The sequence below is a fragment of the Sorex fumeus genome, unplaced genomic scaffold (genome assembly GCF_029834395.1).
Source record: "Sorex fumeus unplaced genomic scaffold, SorFum_2.1 ptg000043l, whole genome shotgun sequence".
NCBI classification, from domain to species: domain Eukaryota; kingdom Metazoa; phylum Chordata; class Mammalia; order Eulipotyphla; family Soricidae; genus Sorex; species Sorex fumeus.
In genome coordinates this window covers 4076720-4101525 of record NW_026606100.1, presented here as the reverse complement: position 1 = coordinate 4101525, position 24806 = coordinate 4076720, and the positions used below count along the sequence as shown (strand labels likewise).

At 54.2% G+C, this 24806-nt stretch overlaps 3 protein-coding genes across 4 annotated transcripts; 2 read left to right on the top strand and 1 right to left on the bottom strand.

The window, feature by feature from the left end:
* Positions 1–3682: 3682 nt before the first annotated feature.
* YDJC (YdjC chitooligosaccharide deacetylase homolog) lies at positions 3683–5559 on the bottom strand. Of its 2 annotated transcripts, none has more exons than XM_056120753.1 (5): positions 5384–5559; positions 5140–5299; positions 4876–4975; positions 4592–4769; positions 3683–4357 (listed from the first exon to the last, which is right to left on the bottom strand). In XM_056120753.1, the coding sequence occupies exons 1-5, from the start codon at positions 5545–5547 to the stop codon at positions 4039–4041; spliced, it is 921 nt and encodes a 306-aa protein (XP_055976728.1). In that variant the 5' UTR covers positions 5548–5559; the 3' UTR covers positions 3683–4038. The 2 variants fall into 2 exon arrangements, with proteins under 2 accessions (XP_055976728.1, XP_055976729.1); XM_056120754.1 differs by having other exon boundaries at positions 4303–4387.
* A 2126-nt stretch (positions 5560–7685) lies between these two features.
* CCDC116 (coiled-coil domain containing 116) lies at positions 7686–12301 on the top strand. The gene is made up of 4 exons (XM_056120807.1): positions 7686–7757; positions 8944–9507; positions 9602–10053; positions 11515–12301. Exons 1-4 carry the CDS (start codon positions 7686–7688, stop codon positions 12299–12301), a joined length of 1875 nt encoding a protein of 624 aa, XP_055976782.1.
* Positions 12302–15020: 2719 nt separating this feature from the next.
* Positions 15021–17161, top strand: SDF2L1 (stromal cell derived factor 2 like 1). Its single transcript, XM_056120737.1, has 3 exons — positions 15021–15246; positions 15556–15752; positions 16764–17161. Exons 1-3 carry the CDS (start codon positions 15063–15065, stop codon positions 17043–17045), a joined length of 663 nt encoding a protein of 220 aa, XP_055976712.1. The 5' UTR covers positions 15021–15062; the 3' UTR covers positions 17046–17161.
* Positions 17162–24806: the final 7645 nt, after the last annotated feature.

Below are 24806 nucleotides of genomic sequence, written 5' to 3'. Positions count from 1 at the left end.
CAGCAGAGCCTTGGCCCTCAAGAGATCGAGGCAGCGGGTGGTCCCTCCCTTGGGCTTGGGCAGCTTGCTTCAGCCAGCCAGTTCTTGAGCCTGGCTGAGCCCCCTGGGCAGATCGGAGGTCAAAGTGGCTGACAGCTCTGACTGTTCCACAACCAAACAGGTGGATTCTCTGGAGAAGGGGCGAGCAGCCACTGATGACCCGAGCCCACTCAGGAATTCACCCTGTCAGGTTCCTCCAAATGAAGTGCACCGGGTCCTGCCCTCCTTCCTGCCCTCCCCAACGGCGGAGAATAGGCTTCCTAAGATGCTGCGACCCTGGTCTGCTGACCTTAATAAAAATGCTCTCAGACACTGGTTTGGCCGTGTGGGTTTCTTTGGGGGCCCAGGTTCCAGGACTCAGGAATTGGGCAGCATCTGCCTACTCCTTTATCCCCAGGTCCAGTCTCCCACCGGAGCTTCGCTCAAGTGCTCTGGCCTTTCCCAGGGGTGGCAGGAAAGGCTGCAGTGCCCAGATCACTGGAGGCTGCAGGCATCCTGGTGTCTGGGGAGGGAACGGTGGCTTCTAGGCGCAGACACATCACCTTAGTCTCCCTGGCAACAAAAGGCATGCACGTTAGTAAGCAGGAATTCCAGGATGGTGGCGGCTTGATGGGGTCATGAGGGTGTGCCTGAAAGTGGACCAGGCCATTTCCTTGATGGTTTCAGCCAGAACTTCACCTTCAAGTTTCTGGTTTAATGTTGTCCAAGGTGTTGCCCAGGAGCACTGACAGGACTCAAGGCACTCATACGAGCATCAGAACATTTTTAAAGCTGGAGAGCACCCAAGTTGAGTGTGGGCTTTGCGTGGGGGGGGCTCAGGTTTGATTTTTGCCATTGCATGGTCCCCTGAATGCTGCCGGGAGCAGTCCCCAAACAGCACCGGAAGTATCCTCTGGGCACTGCCAGGTATGGCCCCCAGAACACATTTCAGTTGGATGTAGCTGTACCGGCCTCAGGGAAACCTTCCTGGGGTATGTTATTCCCAGAAGAGATTGGTCCTTTGAGCAGCAGGGGAAATTGCCAGATCCCAGCCTTTCACTATCCTGACTCTCCACGAAAACAGCCAGTGCTTGGTCAAGGGCCCTCTTACAGTCTGGCTCCAGATCCAGTTACATTTGCCCTGTCAAGGGTCCCTTGGGGCCTAGACACATTCGAGTTCCCTTCACCCCAAGGCCAGAGAGATGAGCTAGACTCTCAGTCTCTTTAATGCAGTCACAAGTTTCTGGATTCTTCATTCTCTTAATTTGTTTGAAATTTGTGTCTACTTTGTAACTGCTGCCTTTGTCACCCTCTGACAAGGGCCTTAATCTGGCAGTTTCTCAGCACTGCCCATCCCACGTCCCCTTTTAGGCAGCACCGTTCTTGCAGGCCAAGGCTCTGGGTTTGCCAGAGCTGGTCTTCTCCTTCCTGCCCTGTCTACTCAGGCTCCCAAGCAGCAGATGAAGCTGGGACTTCAGCTTCTCAGCAGTGCCTGATCTCATAAATGATTTGTTTTCTAGTTGATGAGACTCCCCCGGTCCCTAGGGGAGTGAAAAGGACTCTGCAGCATTGCAGAGGCCCAGGGAGGGAGGCCACTTTAGCCAGCATCTTCTGACCCTCCTGGATGAGGAATACCCTTTGGCCCTACACTTTGCCATTGTGTCTTCCTCCTGTCGCAGCCCAGGTCATATCGCTGTGAGGGGTAACAGTAAAGCCCTTACCTCGCCCTCCTCAGACACAGCACATGTGTCTAAACACCCTCGTTTCGGTAGGGCGGTGACCACCACACAGTAGAGCCTGCACTACCTGTGGCCCTCTCTGCCTTCTTTGCCTCGCCCCTGCACTTGACTCTTCCAGTTGTCCTGTCCTATCCCAATTGCTCGTGGTCCTGGTCTGAGCTCTCACCTCTGCTTATCCCTCCCCGGTGATGGCAGCTGCCACTGCTTTCTCTGCCATCTGCAGCTCCTAGAGTTTCCTGCTACTCACCCATCTCTCCTGACCCTCCAAGTCACACAGCAGCTGCTGCCTTAAAAACAGAACCTGGGGCCTGAGCAAAAGTACAGTGGGTAGGGCACCTGTTTTGCATGTAGACAACCCACATTTAATCTCCAACACTCCATATAGTCCCCTGGAAATCCGCCAGGAGTATTCCCTTAGCACTGCTGGTTGTGCCATGCCCCCCCCCTCAAAAAAACAGAACCCTCCTTGGTGGGGGTGCTTTGGGGCCATCCTTGACAACTCTGGCCACTAGCTGGCAGGAGTTAGATGCCAGTGAGGACAAGGCAACTGGAGGGACCAAGCTCAAGTGTTTCCAGCTTCCAGCTGGTGGTGCAGGGTTGGGGTGGGGGTAGGGTAAGCTCTGTGGCTGAAAGTCAAGGTCAAAGGAAAGGTTCAGTGGAATATAGAGCTAAAAAAGGGGGCTGAAGCTACATGGCGGGGAACTGGAAGCAGGAAGCAATGCAAAGTCCTACGTCAAAAAGATGCACAAACGCCCAGAGAGTACAGGAGCTAAGGCATTCACCTTGCTCACGGCCAACCTGGGTTCCATCCTGAGAACCTTTCAGAGTCCCCCAAGTACTGCCAAAAGTGAACTCTGAGCACTGCTGGATGTGGCCCAAACTCTCCACCTCCAAATCAAAACAAGCTGCACATGGCCAGAGGGAGAACAGGAGGGGCTGAAGACTAGCAAGCACACACGGATGCAAACATGAAAGATGACTGAGATGACATGAGAGGGCAGCATGTGAGCCAGAATGAGCTCAGTGGGAAAGGGCATGCTTTGCAAGTGCAGCCCTGGGTCTCAACTCTAGTACCACATTGACACAAAAGTGAAAGGGACCATGTGGTGTTTCATCTGGAAGTGCAGGCTCTAATGCTGCATGGAACTGCTCCTAAGAGCTCCCTCTGTTCCCCATCTGCTCCCTGCATCTCTGGCCCAAACTACACAGACCCACATATCACCAGGGCCAATTAGGAATTGGGATTCCATTTTCACAGAAGACTCCTCGTGGGAGAATTTAAATGTATTCCTCTATGTGTGAAGAGCAGGAATTCCTTGGACCTGTCACCTAAGTTGGCAGAACGTTGCTTTTTTTAGGCACTGAGATAGTACAGATAGTACAGCCAGTAGGGTGCCTGACTTGCAGTGGTCCAGGTTCAATACCAGCATTACATGTGGTGCCCTGAGTCCCACAAGGAATGATCCCTGAGCACAGAGCCAGGTGTAGAATAAGCCCTGAGCACCTCTGGGTATGGCAAACAGAAAACAAAGGATGACAATTTTTTTTTTCATCTTTTTCCTTAGTTTAGGAGCTGCACACAGCAGCTCTCAAGGCTTACTCTATTCCTGGCTCTGGTCAGGAAACATTCCTTGGGACTCAGGGAACCATGTGAGGTGCTGGGAATAGAACCTCAGTTGGCCATGTGCAAGGCAAGTGCCCTGTCCGTGGTACTCTCTCTCCAGCCCCACAAAAGGTGACATCTTTTAAAATCAAAATTTAGATTATATTCCCCTGGAAAGTACTCTGGTAAAGACATTCCCCACAACACTACTCCAAAACAACAACAGAAGCACATGCACTACCACATAGAGCCCATTACGTGTATCTTTTCTGGAGTAGGGGTACACACCCCTCCCCCCAAAGAGCTGATTTTGTCCTTTTGTCTGAAGGTTTTCTGGGCATAGTATATAACCACATAAATTTGAGGCACGCTATTTTATTAATACAGTGATCTCTTCCCAGTATGCCTAAACCAGACACTGCCAGGGCATGGTCAGGCAGCGAACCCTTGGGAGCCCCATAACTGTGCAGCACAGGCCTGCCAGCAGCCACAGGAATCAGTGAAGCTTTGCACACTGAGGGCCTAGGCATTGGGGTGTAACCACCTGCCAGGAAGTCACAGAATTTGCTCCTGGCCCTGCTTCTGGCCTCCACCCTGGGCCCCTTCCAGAGCTCTAAGTTTTGCTGGGCTGGTTATCCCTCAGTTGGGGAAGGTTCCGGGAAGGTGTCCAGAGTGGCTTCACGAGGGTAGTTCTTTAGCTTGCAAGTCTTTGAGAGCACAGAGCCGCACACCATCCTGGGCAAACCGTGCTCGCAGTGTGGGTGCAGTGAGGACATGCAGCTCGTGGAGCCGTTCCCAGGAGCAGGAGAAGGCATCAGGGCCCTCCCCACAGCCCCCTGCAGGGGGCACACTGGGGTAGCCGGGGTGTGCCATTAGCTCAGCCGTCAGGGCGTGGTCCTCAGGCAAGCCTTCCAGGGCCCGCGCTAACGCCCCTGATACGCGGTGGGCAGACATGTGTCGGCCGCACGTGCTCAGGCCCACGAAGACATCAGGCCACCTGTGGATGCCAAGACCTCAGTGGCAGGGACTGGCATAAGCATGAAGTGGGGAGGGTGGCGAAAAGCGATCAGGAATTGGTGGATCTGGAGCGAGAGGGATGCTGGGCAATGTCGTGCCCCTCACCCCCCACGCCCCCACGACTCTGAGGTTGAGAAATGCACACAGCCATCCAGGTGAGTGGCTAGCCAAACCCACTAGGGCCCGGCCCAGGCAGGGAATGAAAGAGCCTCACCTGAGGCCGTGGCAGGAGAAAGGACCCACGGCAGCCTCGGCGTCGCGCTCAACGGCGCAGGCGAAGGCGCGCGCTGGGGCCTCAAGCCACGGGCAGCTGCCCACCCCGCGCTCCAGGGGCATCCGGGTGAACTGCACCCCGTGTGCCTGCAGCGCCTCGGCGAACACCTGACAAATACCTGCGGCGGAGGGGCGGGGCAAGGTCAGGAGCGGGCAGCCCGCCCGCCCCCGGGACCCCGCCCCTGCCTGGAGGGAGCAAAGCGCCCTGCCCCCACCCCCACGCACCCGGGAGAACGTGCACGTGCTGGTGCCCATCCACGTGAGTGGGCTCCGTGCCCAGTAATAAGCGGAAGCGGTTCAGCTGCGCCTCCAGCTCTTCCCGAACCTGGAAGCAGAGCAGGAGAGAGCAGGGAGACTTTCCCCGGCTGCCTCGGGGACGCAGCCCGAGGCCCCGCTCCCGCCCGGCGCGGCTCCGCGGGACCCTCGGGGTGGGCGGGGCCAGGCGGGGGTGACCGCGAGCATCCTCCAGCGGCGGCCGCACCTCCGCACCTGGGGTAAGGACACGTCACCGGCCGCCACCGCCTCCCGGAATCCCATCTTGCCGAGGAAGAAGCCTTCGGGGCCGAGCAGCGACGAGGCGCCGGGGCGAGCGGGGCCCACGGGGCGGCCCTCGGACAGGTTGGCGTGGAGGCCCGTGGGGATGTGGTGCCTGCGGGCGGAGCGCGAGCGCGAGTGACCGTGGGCCTCGCGGGCGCCCGACCCTGCCCGGACTCTAGAAGGGGGCCGCCCTCACCTTCGGGCCAGCTCGGCGGCGCTCTCCGCGGCCGTGCCGTTGACCAGTAGAGACACGCTGGTCACAGCCCCCGCCAGGAAGGCCTCTACGATGCCCTCATCGCGCCGCGGGCAGTAACCAAAGTCGTCCGCGGTGACCACCAGTCTCAAACGCGGCTGGGCCATGAGCGATGCCTAGTCCGCCGCGCCCGACCCGAAGGTACTGGGCTGGGCCAGGCCCCGCCCCCTGACGCACCCTCGGGCCCGCCCCCGACGCAGCCCCCGGGCCCGCCCCGACGCACGGGCCGGGCGGCAGGAAATTCTCCTTTGTTCCCGCTGCCTGTGGGTCCCGGCGTGGCTCTGCAGCGACCTCGCCGTTACCACCTCTGCGCACACAGGCCAAGGCTTGACTTACTGCAAAGCAGCACTTTAACGGCAGAAATTATATTTTAGGGGCTTGAGCGAAAGCACAGCGGGTAGGGCGTTTGCCTTGCACGCTGCCGACCCAGGTTCAATTCCCGGTTCCCTGAGCACCGCCAGGAGTAACTTCTAAGTGCAGAGCCAGTAGTAGCCCCTGTGCATCGCTGAGTGTGACCCAAAAAGAAAAAAAAAATTTTAAAAATTATATTTTATATATGAAAATTAAAAGTTTTAGGAAACTCCCCATGTAGTCCCCAGAGATCTCCACAGTTAACTTTCTGGGTAGCATCCTTCCACACTCAGATTTCTCTTCAGCCCAGAGTTTATGTTTGTTGTTTTTTGACGGTACTCAAAGTTACTCTTGTGCTCAGGGATCACTCCTATCGGGGCTCAGGACCATATGCAGTGACAGCCATAGACCGTGTACAAAGAAAGTGCCTTAAGCCTCTGTACTCTCTCCAGCCAGCACCCCCAAGTATTTTGTGTTATTTTGAGAAGATAATTGTGTGTGTGTGTGTGTGTGTGTGTGTGTGTGTGTGTGTGTGTTTGGCTTTTTGGGGCCCACACGTGGCAGTGCTCAGGGTTTACTCCTTTCTTAGGAACACTACTGGAGGAGCTTGGGGAAGGAACCTTATGGGATGCTGAGGGTCGAAACTGGGTTGGCCACCCTCAAGGCAAGTCCTCACACCCCTGACTATTATTCCAGCCCCGATCACGGTCACGGTCCTCCCATTGTTCATCGATTTGCTTGAGCGGACCCAGTAACATCTCCATTGGAGACTTTGTTGTTACTGTGTTTGGCATATCGAATATATCACGGGTGGCTTGCCAGGCTCTGCCGTGGGGGCGAGATCCTCTGGTAGCTTGCCGGGCTCTCCGAGAGGGGCGGAGGAATCGAACTCGGGTCGGCCATGTTGGCTGCGTGCAAGGCAAACGCCATACCGCTGTGCTATTGCTCTAGCCCATTCCAGCCCCAGAGAAGATAATTATGTTTATTACATAAATGTCTCATTCTTGTCTCTTTCTTTATTACGGGGTATCAGTATCTCACCAGCCATTCTAGAGAGGCCATGTGCTCAGAATGGAACCTGAGGGCTCATGAGTGCCAGGCATGCATTCTGGCACTTTTGAGTATCTCCCCATCCCGTGATTAACTGACTGATAGCAGTGACTGTATACTTTAAGTGTTTATTAGCCATGTACCTTTTTGCAAATTTAAGAGCAGGAGACCCAGGAAAGCATGGGGACCAGAGAAAAGCCGAGGTAGGAGCTTGTATCATCAGGGAAGTCCGTGGTTTTGCCCCTTAGATTCTGATCTTGTATTGGGAAACTCTCCAGCCTAGAGCTGACCCCTCACTAGAGCTGCATCTCTCTGACTGGGCTCTCGCTGCACGTGGGCGGGGCACAACCGGGTGGGCGGGACAATGAGCAGTGTAGCCCCACCCAGCGATTGTGCGGGCCCCACCTAGAGCCAATCAGGACATTGGATGCAAATTGCAAAGCGGGGCTCAGGCTGAGAGACTGCAGTCCTGTTTAGTCCGCGCTTCAGCCTGCGCAGATGCTGGCGCGGCGCTGAGCTCGAGCAAAAGTGGTGAGCTGGTCGGGTATCGGCCGGCGACAGAGGCTGGCTGGGCAATCAGGACCTGGGAGGAGTCCAGAATGGGTCGGAAACTGCATGCTTCTATCCGTAGGGAGCCTAACCTCTGGGGAAAAGGGCGAGGTCTCTGCACAGAGGTGCCTTAGGACCCATAAAGGGTGTAGGGGGTACCGGGGAGAACGGTTGGAGGGAAAGACGAGTTGGATCCATGGAGGCCTGGCGGCAACCTCACACCCTCTTGTTGCCCAAAAGTTTTTGTGCAGAACGGAAGAGTGAAGAGTCAGCTGCAGACCAAGGCCCCCGCATCATGACCAGCTGCCGCCGCCGATCAGGATATTTAGGAGACGATGAGGCCAGCCACACCATGTACATGGCTCGGGTAAGAGTCCGGCAGGGCCCTGAGACAGCCCCCCTCCCCGCCTCCCGCCTCTCGTCACCCTGCGATGCCCAGGGACCATATGGGGTGGAACCCGGGTTGAGCAAGTACAAGGCAAGCACCCCACCTGCTATACTATCGCTCCAACCCCATCCTGAAACTCAACCCATCCACCACCATCTTCCATACCTCCAACACCCCCAATCCCACCTCCATTTTTAAAATTTCCTATTTGCTGCCTCTCTAAACCTTTGAGATCCTGAGTGCCATGACCTATTAGTCATAACTTTATTCCTTATACTCTTTTTCCTCCAGTGGCAGAGGAACTAGGTGCTCTTGGTCACTAGGAGGGGAGCCTGGAGTCTACTGAGGGCTCAGGCATTCCGGTTGCAGTGGCAGCCCAGGGGGCAGAGGGATCAGAATCAAAGTTGTCTCTGGGGCCAAGATGTGGACGTGGTCTGGGCTGCTCTAAAGACAAATGAGGAAACTGAGTGAGATTCAGGCTTATTTTTTTTTATTTTTGGCTTATTTTGGGGTCACACCCGATGGTACTCAAGGGCTGCTCCTGGCTCTGCACTCAAGAATTACTCTTGGCAGTGCTTGGGGAACCATGTGGGATGCCGGGGATCAAATCTGGGTCAGCCATATGCAAGACAAGTGCCCTACCTGTTGTGCTATCATTCTGGCCCCATTAGGCTTATTTATTTGTGGGTCAGTTTGAGCTACATCCTTTGGTGCTCAGGGGCTACTCCTGTCTCAGGGAGTCATTCTTGGTTGTGTTCAGGGGACCAACCATGGAGCAAGGCAAATGCCTTAACCCCCATACTTTCTCTCTGGCCCCAAAATTTCATTTAGTGATTGCCCATTCACAGCCTGTATGATAGCAAAAGCATCTGCCCCAGGCCAGTGTTAGGTATAAGAAATGTAGTGTCAGGAAAATGTTCATGGTGATCCTAAGCAAATATATAAAAGGAAATTGGACCTCAAAACGGGGGACCATTGTGTTCACAGCTGCAGAACCTGGAGGTGACAGAGCTAGGGTCCAAACCTCCCTCTGTGCCTGTGTGAGTCCAAAACGGTTTATCCCAGCTCCCAATCTGACTTAGCGCCTGGCTGCCTAAGAGAATCCTAGAGCCCCCCTCCCTCGGTGGAGACATCCCTCTCCACTGTGTTATGCCTGTCTGCTCAGGTGCGACCATCGAAGAAAGCACTGTCCCAAGAGACTGGGCAAGCCTACAACTTAGACTACGTGCCTCATCCCCCGTCAACCTGTGACCCCATGGGCAGCCCACGGTTCCACAGTCACAACTCAAGCCGGAAAGACCCTCAGTCTTTTGGTAGCTTCCTGGATTTCCTTGTGGAGGGTCAGGTGCTGGACAGCCTGCAGACAGTGGTGGAGAAAGCCACTGACCGCATGGCCTCACTGAAGACAGAAGCCGGAGTGCCCCTGGTGGAAGTGCAGGACCCCGAGGAGGAGCCACACAGCAGAAGGCACTCACGGGCCCGGCCCAGGAAGAGCATGGCGCATCAGCACCGAGGCCAGCCCAGCCTCTGCACGGGGCGCCCCAACAACTACCCATCCTGCTCCAGCTCCGCCTCCGGCTCCCACAACAGCTCCAAAGCTGACCGCATGGGCACCTACTACTGGGAGAGCAGCCGGAGTGCCTACAACTTAGGCCCACTGCCCCCCATAAAGGATAGTCTCTTGCTGGAACGAAACCTCAAAAGGCTGCAGCGGCTGGAAAACAAAGGGGTGAGATGTGGGGCCCCACCCAGGAGGGGAGTGGGATGAATCCCAACCCAGCACCCAGGGCCAGGCTTCTGAGAGTACTCCCCTCTTTCTGCAGAAAAGACGGGGCCTGTCCAGCTCCTGGGGGGAGTTCCTACTCTGGAACTCTCTGTGCAGCCAGACCAGTAGCCAGTGGAGCTCGGAGAGGCCCCTGTCCTGGTTCACAGGCCTGAACCGCTCCAGGCAGGGTACCCTGGATGCAACAGGGCTAGGGTCTGGAGGGCGGAACCCCATCCTCAGAGAGATCGACAAGGAGATCAGGTCCTTGCTGAATCAGCCGATGCCCCTTGATCTGCACGGCTACTGTTCCCTCCGCGAGCCTCATCACACCCTGGACTTCTTGGTGGAGCACCAGCTCTTCCCCGCCCTGCAGGATGTAGTTAACCAGGCTGTGGACAAACTCTGCAGGGCCCGGTGCCACAACGGCTATCCCCTCTTCCCCACAAATGAGTGGGAGGAGCCCAACAATGCCAGGCCCCCACCACCTCACAAAAAGAAAACCATCCGCAGGTGGAGAGCTGATTCCTCTTCTCTGGATTCCCATCACAGGGCCCGGCCTCGGAGACCCCTGCACATCACTCTGCCCTCCCCCAGCATTGCCACGGGAGTGGACTCTACCCACCCCCACCCCACTGAGCAGGCCCCCACTTCACTTGCCTCCCCCTACTATTTGCCACCCCAGTACCACCACTGCCAGCACCACCACCACCACCACCACCACCATCACCACGGATACTCATCGCCACCTAACTTGCTCAAACGCTCCTCATCTTGCACTCAGCTAGATTCGAAGATATTCTCAAGCGAGTACCCAGAGAGCTTTGAGATGGATTTGCAGAGGAAAGACCCCTCCAGGGTCTTTTCTTAATGGCCGTTGCCATCAGTTGATGGGCCACGATCTCTTGCTCTGTCCTGGAGGGCACCTAGGAAATGGGAGCCCCAGGATCCTGGCCTAGCTCCTACCTGGTGATATCAAAGATGAATAAAGAATTTTTTTTATTCTGGATATTTTAATACATGTATTCTAGATTTTTTTTTAACTAATGTGAATTTCCGAGGTCCTCCCTCATGTAGAAGGTCCTGTCCCTCAGTGACAGCAGGCTTAACTCCAGTGGCACCTGCCCCTTAGGCTAGTTCCTCTAATCCCTGTGTCTACATCTGTTGAGTGAAGGTGGCCAGGAAGTGCATGTACAAGATGTAGATAGTCGGGCTGGAGCAATAGCACAGCGGGCAGGGCATTTGCCTTGCACACGGCTGACCTGGGTTCGGTTCCCAGCATCCCATCTGGTCCCCTGAGCTCCGCCAAGAGTAATTCCTGAGTGCATGAGCCAGGAGCAACTCCTGTGCATCGCTGGGTGTGACCCAAAAAGAAAAAAGATGTAGATGATCTCACCATGCGGGCCCCAGACAACACTCAAACCTCCTCTCACCCACCCTGACCCTCCCTGTATGTCTGTGCGAGTCCAGTTTCCTAGGCTCAGCTTTGTTTTGTTTTTTGTTTTGGGTCCACACCTGCACTGCCGAGGGCTTGCTCCTGCTCTTTGCTCAGGGATCACTCCTAGGTGGGATTTGGGGGACCATATGGGATGCCAAGGATCATACCTGGGTCAGCCATATGCAAGACAAGTGCCCTACCCACTATACTGTTTCTCTGGCCCCAGATGTTTGTTTTGTTTTGTTTTTCTCAGGCTCAACTTTGGCCAACACCGAGCCGCCGGCCTGGCCCCAGGCCTAAGCAGTGTGGCCAGAGTCCTAGGCCTGGTGCCATTGTGGTAAGTGTGAGGGTTGGCCCACGTGGCAGCATTTTACTCAAGAGGTAGAGCTGGACCATAGAGAAGGTGTGGCCAGACTGTTCCCTTAGTGCAGCCAGTGTGACATCTTGTGGGTGAGGTGCAGGGGCTTTGGGAATGGAGAGGGGTAGGATGGGGTGGTGGCAAGTCACTCTTTCCCTCCATGGCTGCTGCCTTAGAGAACCAGTCACAAATTCCCGAAGAAGATGCCATTGCCCTCCATCTCCCCGGCAAAGTCTTCTGTCACTTCCAGCTCCTGGAAGGATGAGGTCATCCGCTACTTGACCAAGAAGACCCTCTCCTTGCTCATGTGCAAGTACAAGTATGAGAGGCAGCTCAGGCAGCAGCTGGGCTTCATTTCCTTCCCTGTCACCGAGTTGCTCATGGACCTCTTCCTGGGCATCAAGAAGGTGAAGGGATCCTCCATCCGCTTGTCATCACAGACTGACTGGAAGTGCATGCTGGAAAAGCTGCAGGAGGCCGAGTGGCCCCAGCAGCAACGCCAGAAGACATCTCCTCTCCTCCAGGAAGTGGAGGTGCCATCCGTGCCACTGGACATTGACCCAGAGCCAGAAGACACCAGTCAGCCCTCCTTCCTCCCTGAGAAGGAGCCACCGAGCATGCCGGATGATAGGTACACGAAAACGGAGGAACAGGAGGAAACAAATCTGTCGGAGCACATCTCCTCCGCATCCTCTGACTCAAGTACCAATGCCACTCAGCAGTCGGTGTCCCTGGTATCCCCGGAAGACGACCATGTGCATGACAATGTTGATGAGGTGGAGACCTATGGCTTTATGTCCAAGGGCCAGCCCCAGGGGGCGTCCTCAGCCCACTCCTCCTTAGATGATGAGGAGGGCCAGCCCCAGGGGGCGTCCTCAGCCCACTCCTCCTTAGATGATGAGGAGGGCCAGCCCCAGGGGGCGTCCTCAGCCCGCTCCTCCTTAGATGATGAGGAAGCCCTATGAGAGTCGCTTTCACTGCACCCCACATACTCAACCCCTGCTCCTGCTGCCCCATCCCAATGCCACTTACCTAGCCTTGATCAGAGGGCATGGGGGGCTGAGCACCTAGGTGGGACTCACTGTCAGAGTCTTGGCATCAATAAAGAGAAAATACACCTGTGTGAGCAGAACAGGGCTTGCTTTGGACTTGCGGCTATCTGGCCATCACAAAACTGAAGCCCTGGACCTGCTGGCCCCACAGGCTCTGTTCAAACATGGGTCCCTACTCTTGGCTGTTCTCCATGTCGGCCCACATTTTCCTGGCCCTGTGAACTCTTGGATTCACGGTCCCCCCTCCCTCCCAGCCGCTGTTGTGTCACCCTTTGGGGGGGGGGGCTCTCCTTTGCCAGGGGCCACTCCTGACTCATGACCCACCACCCGATGTCACCTTGGGACCTTAGATAGCCTCCCTTTCCAAGTGCTCTCCAGCCCCATCATTTGCATCTCCCAACTTTTGATTCTGGAGGTGCCTCAGCTAGGCTGACCACAGAGCAGGGCAGTTCTTTCTGGAAGTACAGGTTGTACAGGTGCAACCTGTACTGTGATTGTTGGGGCTCTCTTCTGGGGCTTCTGACCAATCTTTGTCCACAAGATAACACCCTTCCTACAGCACAGCCTGTTTGTCCTCCAGTTCAGGCATCTCCACCCCCAGGGGCAACTCCACCTCCCAAATCTGCCAAATCCAAAGTAGAACCTTTTAGGAATTGAGACCCTTTTCCAAAGTGAGCAAACAGCCCTTGCCCCAGTAGGCAGCGCTGAAATTACCCAAGTGTGTGTGTGTGTGTGTGTGTGTGTGTGTGTATGGAGGAGAGATCTTTTCTAGTTTTTTGTTTTGCTTTTTTTTCACTTAGGGATGGTAGATTTCCAGGGAACACTGAGGGACAATAGGACAAATACGTTTGGGAGCCTCTGGCAAGCACTTGACAAGATCAGTGCCTTAATCTTTGTGTGTGTGTATATATATATATATATATATATATATATATATATATATGGTAAAGGTAAAGGCCCTCCCGTTGTTCGTCGATTTGCTCGAGCGGGCCCAGTAACGTCTCCATTGGAGACTTTGTTGTTACTGTGTTCGGCATATCAAATACGTCACGGGTAGCTTGCCAGGCTCTGCCGTGTGGGCGAGATACTCGGTAGCTTGCCGGGCTCTCCGAGAGGGGCGGAGGAATCGAACTTGGGTCGGCCATGTTGGCTGCGTGCAAGGTAAACGCCCTACCGCTGTGCTATCGCTCCAGCCCATATATATATATATATATATATATATATATATATATATATTTGCTTTTTGGGGGGTAACACCCAGCGATGCTCAGGAGTTACTCCTGGCTCTGCACTTAGGAACCATTCCTGGTGGTGCTTGGAGGACCATATGGGATGCTGGGAATTGAACCGAGGTTGGCCACGTGCAAGGGAAACGCTCCACCCACTGTACTATTGCTCAGGGCACAATCTGTACATAATTAAACACAACTTGAAACTCATCCCAGTAACATGTTGCAGTGATTAAAACGGTTTTACTCTTCTGAGTGCAAAATTATTTAATTCCAAACTTTTCTCCCTATTTTGCTTGTACCTCAGTGCATGCTTAATAATCTTTTTGGTTAATGTAATTCAGAGCCTGGTTTACTGAGGGGCCGCAGGACAGGGCTTAGAGTGACTTGAACAAGACTTTTCCAGGAATAAATAAGTAAACGGTGGTATAAGTTTTCCCCCCACCTCCACCTTGAAGACTGAGCTGAAGCCCTGTGAAAAGGCAGTGAATGTTGGACCCACGCACGTTGGAAACCTGAGAGCCGGTCGTGCAGGCTTGGTTCCCACGCTCACTGAAATAGCTTCGGCGTTTTCTAGCGAGAACTCGATACCCTCGGCCCTCTGCTGCCCTCTGCTGCCCGTGGTTGTGTAAGATTTTTATCCGAGAAGAAATCCGCTAGTCGTCGCGGGTGGGCGGAGGGAGAATCGAGAAAGTCCGTGGCTGAGGTGACAGTGTGAGGCGATGGCCAGGTAAGGTTGGGGGGTGAATTAATTCCGGGAGCTAGGGACACAGGGACCAGAAGATTCCGCATCAAAATCCACCGACCTTTGGGGCTGGAGCAATAGCACAGCGGGTAGGGCAATTTGCCTTGCACGCGGCCAACCCGGGTTCGATTCCCAGCATCCCATATGGTTCCCTGAGCACCGCCAGGGGTAATTCCTGAGTGCAGAGCCAGGAGTAACTCCTGTGCATCGCCGGGTGTGACCCAAAAACAAAACAAAAAATAAAAAAGAAATCCATCGACCTTGAAACTATCTTCACCCAGCAACCTCAAACACTGCAACTGCAGGGTCGGAGCTTCAGGAACACGGAACCCTCGACGTATTTGGTCGCGCAAAGGACCCAGAGGCTTCACGGGGCCGCCCCCAGTCGGTAACGACCTGTCGGTTCCGCTCCCGGCTCTTGGCGCCTCACCAGCCTATCGCGGCTCTCATTGGCGAGGCCCTGAAAGCGTGGACCAATCAGAACTCTCTTCGTGTCTCCAGCCAGCCCAGGCCCAGCCGGTCGCCCCTCCAGAAAGCCGGGGGCGGATCCCCTCGCAGCTAAGGCAATGGGAGGGCAGAGCGAGGGCACCGGCGGCCAGCGATTGGCTGCCCCCGCGGGCCCTGTCCGGAGCGGATTGGCCGGCAGCAGAGACGGAAGCGGTCCAAAGAGCCCGAGCTGACAGAGAGGCGCGCCGGGGCGATGTGGAGCGCGGGTCTCCGCCGGGCTTTCGGACCGGCGCTCCTGGGGCTGCTGCTGGCGTTTCTGGTGCGGGGCAGTGCTGCCAAGACCAGCGCAGGGCTCGTGACCTGCGGGTCTGTGCTGAAGCTGTTCAACACGCAGCACCGGGTGCGGCTTCACTCACATGACGTCAAATACGGATCCGGTGCGGCGCCCCGGGACTGAGGCATCTCCAGGGGCCGGGCCCAGGGCCAGGAGTTTGAAAGGGGGGAGCGAGGGCCGTGTGGGGGGAGAGAAGGGAACGAGGACCGGCAGTTTGAAGTGGCCGCAGGGTTGTCGGGGGTGGCGGGGGAGAAGGGTCCACGCGACGCGCGGGCCAGAGGACTTAAGCTCAGCAGGCGGGGCTGCGGGCGGGCAGTTGGGGCCGAGTGGACGCGGCTGCGGCCCCCGGCGAGGGCCCGGGTGTCCCGGAGTTGACGGTGAGCCCCGTGCGGGGTGGGGTCTCGCCCCTCAGGCAGCCGCCAGCAGTCGGTGACCGGCGTGGACGCGTCCGACGACTCCAATAGCTACTGGCGGATCCGTGGCGGCGCGGAGGGCGGGTGCCCCCGCGGGTCCCCGGTGCGCTGCGGCCAGGCGGTGCGGCTGACGCACGTGCTCACCGGCAAGAACCTGCACACGCACCACTTCCCGTCGCCGCTGTCCAACCACCAGGTGGGCCCCGACCCGCAGCCTCGGGGAGAGGCGGCCGCGCGAGGGTGGGGGGAGGCGTCGGGCCGAGACCGCGCCGGGCGACCTCAAACTCAGGAAGGCCGACTGCGCGTGCGGCGGGAACCCCGAGGTGGCTCAGCCAGGGCCCTGCCCCCAGGAGACTTCGGGCCAGACACGCCTCTCTGGGCAGTCTCACCTCCGCGGAGTGGGACGCGGGGGGCTCTGGGATGGGCTGTGGCACTTGGGGGCCCAGTAGCAGGAGCAGAGGGACTTTCCGGCCATCAGTTGAACTGGGGCATTGGAACAGGGCGTTTCCATGGCTACCAGGCAGGGTAGTTCAAGCAAGTTCAAGCTCGAGTCATGGCTGTAGGAGTTGGACTTGACAGTGGGGTGGGGGTGGAGGAGAAAGGAGGTAGGAGCCGGGGAAGAAACAGTGATGATCACGCTGCGCAGAGGGGGGTTGTATTTCTTTTTAATTTTTTGTTGGGGGGGTCACACCTCTTGAGCTCGAGAGGGTCGTTCCATGCGATGCTCTGGAACAATGTGGGGTACAGGGGAGTAGGGATGGAGGCCCTGGCTCCCGGCCTTTGAGCCTTCTCCCCAGTCTGTTTCTTTTCTGGTTTTCCCCTTTCCACTCCTAGTCCCTCTGCTCCTTCTCTTGTGATGACAGTCACCGGCATGCTTCGTGCCAGTGTACTTTACCTGCTTGGCCTGTGATGTTCTCCAGAGGCCACACACACCTGCTGTCCCTGGCGCTCATGCTTTTAGCTGCAGAGCTCGTTGAGGGTGGCAGACTTTAGCTGTCCTTGAACATATGCTTGAAGTGCCCCCTTTGGGGAGTGGGGGTCTGGATGCTGGGGTTGTGATGTCCCATTTTGGAGACTCAGAGAAGGGAAAGGAAAGACAGGAGGCCCAGAGCCTTGGGACTGAGAGCTGCTGCCAGACTAGAGACCACAGGGGACTCTCACTGTGCCTTCCACAATGACCTGTGTGTTCCCCACCCTGCACCCCTAGGAGGTGAGCGCTTTTGGGGAAAACGGCGAGGGCGACGACCTGGACCTGTGGACGGTTCGCTGCTCGGGGCAGCACTGGGAGCGGGAGGCCTCCGTGCGCTTCCAGCATGTAGGCACCTCGGTTTTCCTGTCAGTCACCGGGGAGCAGTATGGGAGCCCCATCCATGGGCAGCATGAGGTGCACGGCATGCCCAGCGCCAACACACACAATACGTGGAAGGCCATGGAAGGCATCTTCATCAAGCCCAGCGCAGAGCCCTCTGCAGGTCACGATGAACTCTAAGTGTGGGACATGGGCAGATGCAGGGGACAGGGCAGGATGGCCAGAGACACTCTTAGTGTAGACTGTGGGTTTGTAGTTCTCAAGTGCCTTTGTAATTAAAGAATGTTGACCTGTGATTGTGGGACTTTTGCTTGTTCATTTTTCTTCATTTTATGGCCAGACCTTGTCATGCACAAAAGTACTCCCAGGGATACTCCCAGCTTGATGCTTGGTGGTCATTCCTGGCAATGCTCAGGGTACCATGTAGTGCCTGGGATCAACCTGGGCCTTCCAGATGCAATGCCTGCACTCCAGCCCTCTCTGGCCTGTGATTGTGGGTTTTTTTTTTTTTTAGTGGGCCATACCTGGCCATACTCATGTTTTACTCCTAGGTCTTCACTAAGGGACCACTCCTGGCAGGGTTCTGGGGACCATCTAGAGTCCATATAGAGTTCTGGGGATCGAACCCAGGTCAGCCACAAGCAAGGCTAGCACCCTACCCACTGGACTATTGTTCTGGTCCCCCGTGACAGAGTTTTGGGATGAATCTGGCGATGACCATGTGTCATCCCTCGCTAGTTCAATTCACTGTCCTTCGTTGCAGTGCAGTACCTTGTCCCCAGCATAGCCAGGAAGCCAAATCCTGTCAAACCTTTTCATGCTTTTCCCTGTATTCAGCACTCCTCGGGTATATCACGGTCCCCTATTCATCCTTTGATGGTCTGATGGTGAGTGATCCCCGTTTACCCAGAGGTCTCTGAGCACCATGAAACTTGCTGCTAATGGCTGGGATTGTGCAAATTTTCTGGTGCTCATCTCTTCAGGTGAGGCCCCCATTCTCTTGGTAGTATATCCCCACTCCCACTCCTAGCAGCAGCTGTACCTGTCCTGTAACCCTCATTCTAGTGCAGATGGCACACCACCCACCCCATCTTGCTCAAGCATGTGATGTCTCAGTTCCCCACTACAACTTTCGAAAGTCTCTGGGAGTAATAACAACTTCCAAAGATACTGCAGGGGAAGGTAACCAAGAAGAACTGCTACCTCTAGTGATCTGAGGAGGCTTCCTGGAAGAAGAGACATATTTTGACAGACAAAACATTGCAATTGTTTGTGTTTGGTTTTGGTGTCACACCCAGCTGTACTCAAGCTTATTCCTGGCTCTGTGCTCAGGGATCACTCTTGGCTGTGCTCAAGGGACCATATGGAATGCCGGGGATCGAATCCAGGTCAGCTGCGTGCAAGGCAAACATCCTACCCGCTGTATTATCACTCCAGCCCCAGCATTGCAATTTTTAAAAATTACCTTTACATCAAGTAGGCTTTTGTTATTTCCTCTCATTCCCTTTTTCTTTGTTGATGTCAAGATCTGGTGGCTCACATACTTGGCCACGGTGTTCACTGGGAACACAGAACTTGAGCTGTGTGCACATACATCTCACAGGGGGCCTGGGGGGGGCAGGAGTCATATTCCTAGCTGTTGTGCTTGGACATCTTTATTTATTTTGGCCACTCTCTTCTCAGTGCTCAGGGGACCATATGTTGTTGGGCACTGAATCTGGGGCTCCCCTATGCATAGCATGCACTCCAACACTCTCTCTTTTTTTTTTTTTTTGCTTTTTGGGTCACACCCGGCAATGCACAGGGGTTCCTGGCTCTGCGCTCAGGAATTACCCCTGGCGGTGCTCAGGGGACCATATGGGATTCTGGGAATCGAACCCGGGTTGGCCACGTGCAAGGCAAACGCCCTACCCACTGTGCTATTGCTCCAGCCCCCCAACACTCTCTTGAGTCATCTCCCTTGTCTTCACAGTGTGTGTGTGTGGGGGGGGGGGGGGGTACTAGGGATTGAATCCAGGGCCTCACACATGCAAGGTAAGTGCTCAACCACTGAGCCAAATCCCTGCGTCCACATCATTTTTCACTTATGCTGCTCACTGGATGCAGCAGAGTTGCCAGGATTGCTCTTGATACAAGCAGGGAACAGTGGAGACGGCCTCAGCCTCATACTGCAAGGCATCTAGATGACTTTAGTCAAGGCCAAAACATTGCAAAATTGTTTTTTGGATCACACCTAGCAGGGCTTGGGATATTCCTGGTTTCCTGCTCAGGTTTGCTTCTGGACTGCCAGTCCCAGTGTGTGAGGAACCATATGCAATGCCAGGGACCAAATCAGGGTCAGCTGCATGCAAGGAAAAACTTTACCCTGCTGTACTATCACTCCGGCCTCAGCATTGCAATTTTTAAAGACTACCTTTACACCAAGTCTGCTTTCGTTATTTCCCCTCATTTCCTTTTCTCTGTTGATGTCAAGGTCTGGTAGCTCACACACTTGCTTTTTGGGTCCCTGTACTATTTTCCCCAAAGATTTACAATTTAAAAAACAATTTAAATGCCATGATTTATAATACTGTCAATGCTTACAATTCCAAAACCAACCCTCCACCAGAGTGCCCTTCACTTCAATCTACACACTCAACACCCCACATGAAGCATTTCAATTTTTTTTTGGGAGGGTCGCATCCAGTGGTGCTCAGATTACTTATGGCTCTGCATTCAGAAATTACTCCTGGTGGTTGTAATTACTAACCCAGGTTGGTTGCATGCAACTCAAGTGCCCTATTCACTATACTATCACTCCTACCCCAAGCACTTCAATCTAAAGGTAGGAACAAGTGTCAGGTATGTGACTCAAGCAGCAGAGCACATGCCTTGTTATGTTCAAATATGTTGCTCCAACACCATATGCCCGCCCTCCCCTTTTTTTGACCACACCCAGCAGTGCTCAGGACTTACCCTTGGCTCAGGGATCACTCCTGGCAGGCAAAAGGGTGCCATACATGGTGCCAGGGATCAAACCCAGGTCAGATGCATGCAAGGCAAATACCCAACCTACAATGCTGTACTATCGTTCCAGCCCCCACATGTGGCCCTTTTAAACACCGATGGATCGATGGATATGGCCCTGATAGCCCTCATGACAGTGAATAAAGGCAGGAACAATAAATTAGTCTTTAATAAAGGAAATTAACTGATTTGTTGGTCGGTGGGTGACCTCTAGAGGCGATGACTGGGATTACAGTCTTAGACCAAGCAGTGTGGCTTTAATAAGAGAACCTCTTGAGGGTAGTGGAAGTCATTTTCTTGAATGAGAACAAAGAGTCCTGGACAGGCTAGGGTGGCAACTGATTGGAATGGGCTAGAGTGTGGCAGAGCACTTGACATTTCAGAAAACTAATGACCTCGGGCGGGTGGAGAGAAATTCCAGCCAATTGTTGAAGCCTGAGGGGAGGAGGGTCCTGGGTAGGCCCCAAGGCCTATTGTCCCCCATCTGTCCCCTGGCTAGCTCCTGCTCTTCTCAAACAGAGACGTCCCCACTCCTGGCGCCCCCACTCCACCACTGAGCACTGGCTACAATTCTATACTGTTGTGGGGCTCGGAAGATCATACAAAGGACTGAAGTGCATGTCAGGCAGCAGGAGGTCCTGAAGCAGGAGGTCCAGTACTTCACGGTACTTTCCCTGCACACCTTCTCCTCTCCTTTGCCACCCCCACTATCCACCAGCACCACCAGGTGTAGTATCCCTGGTGGTTTCCCACTAAGCCCCGCTGGCTCGGCCTGAACATTGGCCATAAGGTCTGCATTGCCGACTGAGTATCTCTGGGAGACCTCCCCTAACCCCTTAATCTAAGCTCTTTGCCCATCATTCACCTGACCTGAGACAGGAGCAGGTGGAGAATGGATCAGAGAGGGAACAGGAGCAGCTGCTGAAGGCTGCCTAGTCAAGTGTGTCACCCCTGTGACTGCTGGAGTTTCATCCTACCGGGGAATTCCAGATGACAGTGTAGAAACAGGGTTGCTCATCTAACCAACAAGTCTCTCCTGGGAATTGTCCCAAGCATTTCCTACTTGGCCTTATACATCAAGTCAAGAGCTCCTGAAGCCAAAGCAAAGCATCTAGGTGAGCCATAGGTGCTGGCAGTGAGCATCTCTGCTGCACAGCTGAGTGCCAAGGGCATTTGGGTGGACACCAATAGTCTGGACCACCTTGTGTAAGCCCAGAATAGAGTTCCTTGAATCCCAAGCTTCCTAACAGTGAGCCACAACCCTATTTGGGGTCATGCAACTATGTAGTTGAACATGGGACTAAGGAAAAACTTATTTGAAAATAAATTAACATTGGGGCCAGAGAGATAGTATAGTGGGTAGGGTGCTTGCCTTACATGCAGCCAATCTGGGTTTGATCCCTGGCATCCCATATGGTGGGAACTTGCCTGCCAGGATTGACCTCTAAGCATAGAGACAGGAGTAAATCCTGAGCCCAAATAAAGTATAAAGTAATAAAGAATAAAGTAATGAGGCAGGAGAAATATCTCAACAGGCTGAGCAGATGCTTTGCCTGGGGGAGGTTTGGGTTTGATTCCAATGGTCCCCTGAGCACTTCTGGAAGCAATCTCTCAGCACAATATCAGAAGTTGCTCCTGAGAACTACCAGGTATGGGTCAAAATACAAATAAAACAAAATTACTATTATCAGTAAATGTGTGATTTTTATACCTCTTTTATATACCTTTGATTGCACTAAAAACTTAAGTGAGGAGAGGCTGGAGCGATAGCACAGCGGGTAGGGCGTTTGCCTTGCATGCGGCCAACCCGGGTTCAATTCCCAGCATCCCATATGGTTCCCTGAGCACTGCCAGGAGTAACTCCTGAGTGCATGAGCCAGGAGTAACCCCTGTGTATCGCCAGGTGTGACCCAAAAAGCAAAAAAAAAAACCCAAAACTGAGGAACTGGAGAGATAGTACTCCAGGTACAGTGCTTGCCCTGCATGCAGTCAAAACTGGTTTGGTTCCTAGCACCCCATATGGTCCCCTGAACCCTGCCAAGAGTGATCCCTAAGCTCAGAACCAGGAATAAGCCCTGAACATTGCTGAGTGTGACCCAAAACAAAAACACTTCCCCCCATCCCCCAGCCCCCCCACATCTTTTTTGGGGGGGGTCACACCGGCAATGCTCAGGAGTTACTCAGGAATCACTCCTGGCGGTGCCTGGGGGACCATATGGGATGCTGGGAATCAAGCCCAGGTTGGCCACGTGCAAGGCAAACGCCCTACCCGCTGTGGTATCACTCCAGCCCCCACACAACTTCTTAAGTGTAAAGGGTTATGAGGGGATCAAAGAGAAAGATAGAAGTTAAAGCTCTTGCTCTGCACATGGTTGACTTGGTTATGGTGCATATGGTCCAAAAAATTATGGTTATGGAGCACTGTCCAAAAATTATCTCAGAACATAGAACCAGGAGTAAGCCCTGAGCACTTCTGGATGTGGCCCCTCCCAATAAAAGCAAAAACAGAAAAGGGTTGCACATGCCCTGATTTTTTTTCTTTTCTTTTTTTCTTTAATTTTATTTTTAAAGAAGTCCTGATTTTAGCACCAGAGTGACAGTACAGCAGGAAAGGTGCTTGCCTTGCTCACAGATGACCTGGTTTGATTCCTGGTCCCCTGAGCCCAGCGGGAGTGATTCTTGAGTGCAAAGTCAGTAGTAAATCCTGAACATTGCTGGGCATGGCCTCCAAACCAACATTTAGTCACCATATGAGAGTTTCAATGGACAGTTTAAGAAGCGAGGCTCTAGTTCATTCCAGAGACTGTAGGGGGGCACTTCTGCTCTGTATATTTCCTCCCTATCACCTCTCCCCCATAAGAACTGAGGAGTATTAAGGGCCAATCCAAGGGTGTACAGCGTGTAGGAGTCTTTGACATCCAAAGACAAAGGAATGAGTAAGATGACTCTAGACAGAATGCAGGACAAGATAGAAGAACGGCAGGCTAGATAACTCACAGGGCTGGGGCACATGCTCTGCATGTTTTAGGCCTTGAGTTGGATCTTCATAAACCCTGAACACCACCAACGTGGTCCTTGTAACCCTCATCACCACTTGAGTAGTAAAATGATGCCAGCCCCTACCTTGAACTCTCAGGCTCTGAGAGCCGGTGCAAATATTGCTAGGATCCGCATTTTTTAAAAAAGATTTTATTTTTTGCATTTTGGGTCACACCTGGCAATGCTCTGGGATTATTCCTGGCTCTGCACTCAGGAATTACTCCTGGCAGTGCTCAGGGGACCATATGGGATGTCAGAGATTGAATCTGGTCAGCTGCATGCAAGGCAAATGTCCTTCCCACTGTACTATTGCTCCAGCCCTAGGACCCACATTTATTGAACACTAAAGGTCTGCCTTTGGGCCAACAATTTGCATAGCATCTCACCTGCTTTTAGCAATAACCCTATGAAACTGGATCAAGTATCATCAAATATCAACTTTAGGGGCTGGGGATGTGGCTAATGGTAGAGTTTATTTATGCCCCTTGAATATATGAAGCCCTAAGTTCAATCTCAGCACTGAAAATATTAATTTTTTTATAGGTTTGTCCTAGTGGCAACAAAGTTTCACAAAGGTTCAAAGTCAGGGCAGGAAAGATGGCTTAATGGGCTGGAGTATATACTTATATACAGAAGGCTGAATCAATCCTGGCACCACATGGTTCCCCAACAGCAATCTGTGTGTACTGCATCCCACCCCAGCACTGCTGGGTGTAGTCCCCCAAATAATGAAGGGGGGAAAAAATCTAAAGTCAGTCCTATTTCCTCAAAAAAATTTGCTCTTGGGTCAGCAAGAGTACAAAGGTTAATGTGGTGGGACCTGATATTAAGTGGGTAGGGGGCTTGCCTTGTACAGGGTTGGCCTGAGATTGATCTCGGGCACTACATATGCGTCCCCAGATCCCACCAGGAGTGGGATTCCAGAGCCAGAAATAAGCCCTTAGCAAGTTGGGTGTGGCCCCCCCACAAAACAAAACAACAAGGTGCTTGTGGAGCAGGAGACTGTGACTTGAAACCCTGATTTGAATCCTGATTCTCCATGAGGTTCTCCCGTGCAGAACTAGGTGTGCCCCCAAATATCAAAACAAAATCGTTATTTATTTTGCTTTTAGTCATTGCAGTGAAAACGAGAGGAAGGTGCCCAGAGGCGAAGTGCTCATTTATACACGAGGGGCTTGGAGATATCAGCTCAGGGCAGGCAGTAGGGAATATTTATCTCCGAATGGCAATCACGTGAAAACCGAAGCAGACACCCCTTACCTCCTACACATCCACGAACTTCCACGGTCTACAGGGCCGGGTCTCACTCCAGACCCAGGTGGCCTCAGAGACCCCACTTGATTCAAGCCTGGCATTGCAGTGAGTTTGGGAGGGATCTGGTCGGGGAGATGGAAGGCACCCCTCTATCCGTGACGCCCCCCCGCAGTCAGTCCAAAATCCCGTCCCGGAGTCACAGGGAACAGTTTCGGCCGGCAAAAGGACCCCGCAGGAGCCTCTGCTCCGAGGCGGCGGAGGGTGGGCCTGGGCTTCTGCCGTGGGTCGCAGCCCCCTGCCCCAAGGCTTCAGCCACGAGGCGGCCCGCTCCCTTCCAAGGGGGGTCCTAAATAGCCGCAGACGCCGTCGGACAGCCAGCGGCGTGGAGCTGAGAAAAGGCGGGCAAAGTTCCTTTTGATAAGTTGTGAATGGGGAGAAAGTGTTTGTAGAACTCATTGTTAAAAGCGGAGCCCGAGACGCCGTCCGCGCCGGCCAATCCGGGGCCCGAGGCCACTTTGAAATCGCTCCGCCTCCAGCCAATGGGCGCGTGGGAGGGGTCGCCCGGCGCCGCGGCCGGCCAATGAGCGCTCGGCCGAGCGAGGGGCCGCGGCCCGGCCCCGCCGCCTGTCAGCGGGTTAAAGA